Here is a 4,798-nt window from a genome sequence, read left to right as displayed (position 1 = left end):
ATTTTTGTTTTGTAGAAACTTTTTATATTAAAAAATTCCAACCTTCAACATTCAAGGTGAATGTCTACAGCCAAGTGTTTTGTTGAACTTAAGCTGGTAGTGTAGTAGCATTTGGTTATCACTTGTAATAAGTGCGGACGAATTTCTCCTCTATATATGGCTGTCACCTTGTGACCGTTGGTTGCTTGACCCATTCAGCAGCGCTAGAAGAATGCCCTCATTGTATGCCACTGCTTTTGCATCCTTTGTTTGTGCCGCTCATGAGTGGCACCACATAGCATCAGCTCTCCATCTCTCCCATACCCGGAGAGGACTCCAGGTCATTGGCAACCTTACACCAGCTTGACAAGGTCCTGCATGACTCTGTTGCCGTGCTAGCCGCCAGGACGTATGTGGCACTACTCATGCTAGCTGCTCGTCATTGTCACCGTAGCCTGAGTGCCCCCCTCTCTACCTCCGCCCCTCAGCTCAGAGATGCCCTCTACCGCTGGCTCGTACCTCGCTGCGCGCTCCTTCGTTGGCTCCTGGACCTTGGTGAGGAGATACACGACGTCTCTACAAGGGTCACCGCACCAAAGCGGATCATATCTCTTGATATTTGCATTGACACCAAAGACATGTTTTAAGGAAGTAGTTCCACACATTATAAATTAAACTTGTATCTCCAAAGTACGTATGTTTATTTAGAAGCCTTAACGGGATCACGATTTGTTCACCTAAATGTCGTTCTGAGATAAGATTATACACTTGTCGAAGTTTTAAACTCAGGTCAAACATTTAAAAGGTCGTCTGTCAATAAATTTGAACAAGTTAGTTTGAAAATGTTTCCTCCGTCCAGACAAAGGATGCAACTCTTGGCATGGACCTAGACTTCACATATATCGTCTAGATATATACATAGCCAGAATTGCATTATTTGTTAGGATGGACGGAGTATGAAGATAATACGTGTATGTATTTAACTTGCAAGATGTTTGCATGATTTAATGGATGAATTTATAAACCTATTCTAGTATTCTATAGTCCTTGTTGCTTGAGGCATATTTTCGTACGAGGAAAGTGTTCTATGTAGATTCAATCACTAATTTTCTGATAAAAAATATATAAAAAACTACTTAAATCCACTTTCAATACAAATCCATTTGATGCAATTTCGTCTATACACCAAACACTATCATAATCTATATTTTTATACTTGTATCATCCTAACTGTATCATGAAATTGAAGAAGTCTGTCAGCTATGTGTACTTTCAGTTTAACATCGTTCTTCTTCATTTCTAACGCTACATACTATCAAAATACGCATATCTACTTCCAATACGCATATATATAATTCAAAATTGGGCCTATCAAAATTTTTTGTTGTTTCCATCCATCCAAATCCAAACAGTATCATCATCTATCGTCCCTCTGGTTCTGTCATGCACTAGATTTTATTTTTACCCCGCGTGCTTTGCTGTGCTGGCTCACGCTGCTATCATCGCTTGTATGCTAGCTCATCATCTTTTATCACAGCGATCTGATGATTGGCACGCGGTTGGCATGTTGTGGAGGCCGCGCGCGCCTGCCTACCCTAGCTACGTCATCAAGAGACAAATCCGGCCACGTCTTGACTACTGGACGGGACCACCGGCGCGGCTGCCCGGCCGGCCGGCGAGCAGTTCCTTCCTTCCGGAAGTGACCGAAACTGCCATCTCCGTTCCACACCCAGCTCACGCCTCTCCTGCCTTCGAACCTCTCTATTCACGCGCACCAGCTGCAAGCCAATTCTCCATCCCCCCTCGCCTCAAACCCACCCAACCCTGGGCTCGCTGCTTTCCCCTCCCTCCTGACCCTCCACCGCCGCCGCCTTGACGACCACCGCCACCTGAGCGCGACCGTGAGGATGGACGAGGAGCCCGAGTGGCGGATCAGCAAGGAAGCCGCGTACGCGGCCACCTACTTGTTCTACGGCCGCGTCCCGCCCGGCGGCGAGGCCGCCGCGTGGGGACGGGGGCGGAGGCCGGAGGAGGACCAAGCCGGCGCAGGCGTGTGGGTCCAGGTCATCGCCATCCTGTGCGGGCTCGGCACCTACTTACTAATACTCGCCACCATGCCGCCCTACTACTTCACCGCCGTGACCCAGCGCACCGCAGCCACCACCGGCACCGCCGTCGCGCTGCTTCCGACCTGCCTGCCAATCGCCCATGGCCCGCCGATGTGCTACGGTATGCGCGCGGGCGTGCCCTCCGCTTCGATCTGTCCGTCGTCTCCCTCCAGATCTCGCCCGCTGCTCCATCAGCCCATCTTTAATTATTATGTGCTTGCTTTCTTCCCCGGCCATGCATGATGCCAGTCGTTCGAGCTGTGGATGTTGTTTCATATATGGATCCGATCGAGATCCAGCGTGACCTTGATTCCTTCCTATAGCCTGTCTCTCATCTCTCATGCTTCGCATCACAGAGAGCATGCAAGTTGATTTGGCGCAAGGCCTTCTTGACCATGATGGCCTGCGAGTTCATTCCTTGCTTTCAGTTTGATAGTTTCTTCAGTTCTTTGTCCCGAATCCCGATATGCATTGACACCAACCCATGTATATGTAGTGTTGACGTGTTGTGCGCTTGTGCTTCATCGATTTGGCAATGATTACATTTCAGTGCGAGTGCATGCATATAGTACTGTCCATCTGTTGATGTTTGCATATAATGTTCTAAGATCTGGTTTACATATACATTTTTTTTTCGACGCGAGGAAGCACCCCATTTCCATTTCAACAACGGAAATACCACAGAGTACACAGTAGCATGAAAAGAAGGGGGAGGGGGGATTATCTAGTCTGATTCAGGCTAGATAGCACTGTACGGTTCTGACCCAGGTTTACATATGCATGACACTGACCAAGCTGCTTGTTCCTCACAAAATACCAGAATGGGATAGGCCAGCCATGGCGCCGCCGCCGCTGGGCAGTAGTGGCTCTGGAGACAGCGACAGGAGCGACAACGATGATGAAAAGGTCGCCATGGAGTGCTTCTATGGTCTTATACGTGAAGCCACCAGGACCTGCTATGGTATGCGCCCGTGCCCTCCACTTCTCTCTATCTCCATCTCCCTCCCTACCTCTATAGATGACTACATATGATCTCTCCATCAGATTTTGTTTTCTTCGCCATACGACCACCAAGCTGTTGTTTCAGCTACAAGAATTGTTTGATGGATGGATCTGATCTGGCAAAACATTGACTCTCAGTTTCTCACCACCGATAGCCGCATTTGGCCCGTTTGTTTCAGCTTCTCGCCGATTTTGAAGGCCCGATTTCAGGAAATCCAAAAATCAGATGACTCCCAGAATCGAGAATCAAGAATTCAGTTGATTGTGGATTTTTTATTCTGAATTCTGGCAGTCATCTAACTTCTGAATTTCTTAAAATCGAGCCTTCAAAATCGGCCATAAGTTGAAACAAACAGGGCCTCTGTCTCTTGTTATGTGCGTGGTTTATTTTGCTGCTCGATCATCACAGGGTTGGAACGACATGCTTCTGGGCAGGTGTAAGAAGGCCTACTTGAGCATGATGGCATGTGAATTCCTTGCCTATCTAGTTTTTTGTATTTCTTCAGTTCTTTGCTCCAATTTTGCCAATCCATATATGTGCTGCTCGAACTCATCGATTTTGCAATTATGTCAGTGCGATCACTTATGGTCCATCTTATGATGTTTGCATAATTGTGAACATTCCATTTTTGTTCAAAACTCAAAAGAAATAAAATTGCATTGCTCTCTGTTCTTTGATCCGGTTTGTACATGCGCTGACCAAGCTACATGTTCTTCACACAAAATAATTAACAGGATGGGAGAAACCAGCCATGGCGCCACGAGGCAGAGGTTCTGGAGATAGCGACTGGAGCGGTAACGATGACAAGGCCGCCATGGAGTGCTTCTATGGTCTTGTACGCGACACTGCCAAGATCTGCTTCGGTTGCAGCCATGACACTGTTCGTCCGGACGGTCACGGTAATATATGTCTACATTCTCTTAGCTTCTTCCAGTACAATCTTAGAACGAATACATTCTCTAAACAAGATATCTGCTGCTTGTGTGCCTTGATTGTGTAGGTAATGATGATCCGCCTCCAACATGCCCGAGAACTGCCAGTGTCCTAATGGCTATGAGTGGCGCAACTGATGGAGCCACTACTGATCGCTCCTGATGTTTCTGCTACTACTATGCAGCTGCTTTGAGGACAATAATACTCTTATGTTCCTTTTATCTGTATGATACTACCGTGCTTAAATCAAGCGGTCATGAACAGTAATCGACCCTGCTTTTCGATCGTACTCAGTTCAGAAGGCTTAATTTATCCATGCGAGAGGAAGGCATGTGTGCCGTGGAGTGAGGATTCATCTATGCTTCAAACCCTTTGCCTGCTATTGCTTTTGCTACTTAATTAGTGGTTGTTTTCATGTTGATTATTGGTGTGCAAGTAACACCATCAGTGTGCGCAAATTTATATATGGTACTGATCTTTTACTGCATAATGTTGTCACTTATATATGGTTTTTCTGTTTATCTGATTGTCTTGAAGTGGTGGTGTGAGATGCGTATGCATGGAATGTGACGTAGGGAGAATTATGGATGTCTGATGATCTTCTCTAATAATTTTCTTTTTTTTTTATGGCGCTATGGTGAGCTTTTGCATGCGTTCTGTGACTTGTATTATATTAGCTAATAACAAAGTACATGATTTTGCAAGAGCTACATTGGTAAAACTTAAACTGTAGGGGGAGCAAAATAAATTAGATTTTATGAGTCGATTGACATAG

The 4,798-nt window shown here is 46.1% G+C and overlaps 1 protein-coding gene across 1 annotated transcript; it reads left to right on the top strand.

Annotated features, from left to right (window-relative positions):
- The first annotated feature begins 1,663 nt into the window (after nt 1-1,663).
- On the top strand, nt 1,664-4,529 carry LOC120651622. The gene is made up of 4 exons (XM_039929187.1): nt 1,664-2,208; nt 2,908-3,048; nt 3,825-3,989; nt 4,091-4,529. The coding sequence occupies exons 1-4, from the start codon at nt 1,887-1,889 to the stop codon at nt 4,183-4,185; spliced, it is 723 nt and encodes a 240-aa protein (XP_039785121.1). The 5' UTR covers nt 1,664-1,886; the 3' UTR covers nt 4,186-4,529.
- The last annotated feature ends 269 nt before the right edge of the window (nt 4,530-4,798 follow it).

This window comes from Panicum virgatum, chromosome 9K (genome assembly GCF_016808335.1).
Source record: "Panicum virgatum strain AP13 chromosome 9K, P.virgatum_v5, whole genome shotgun sequence".
NCBI classification, from domain to species: domain Eukaryota; kingdom Viridiplantae; phylum Streptophyta; class Magnoliopsida; order Poales; family Poaceae; genus Panicum; species Panicum virgatum.
Note: the sequence above shows the minus strand (reverse complement) of the source record. Positions and strands in the feature narration are given on the sequence as shown.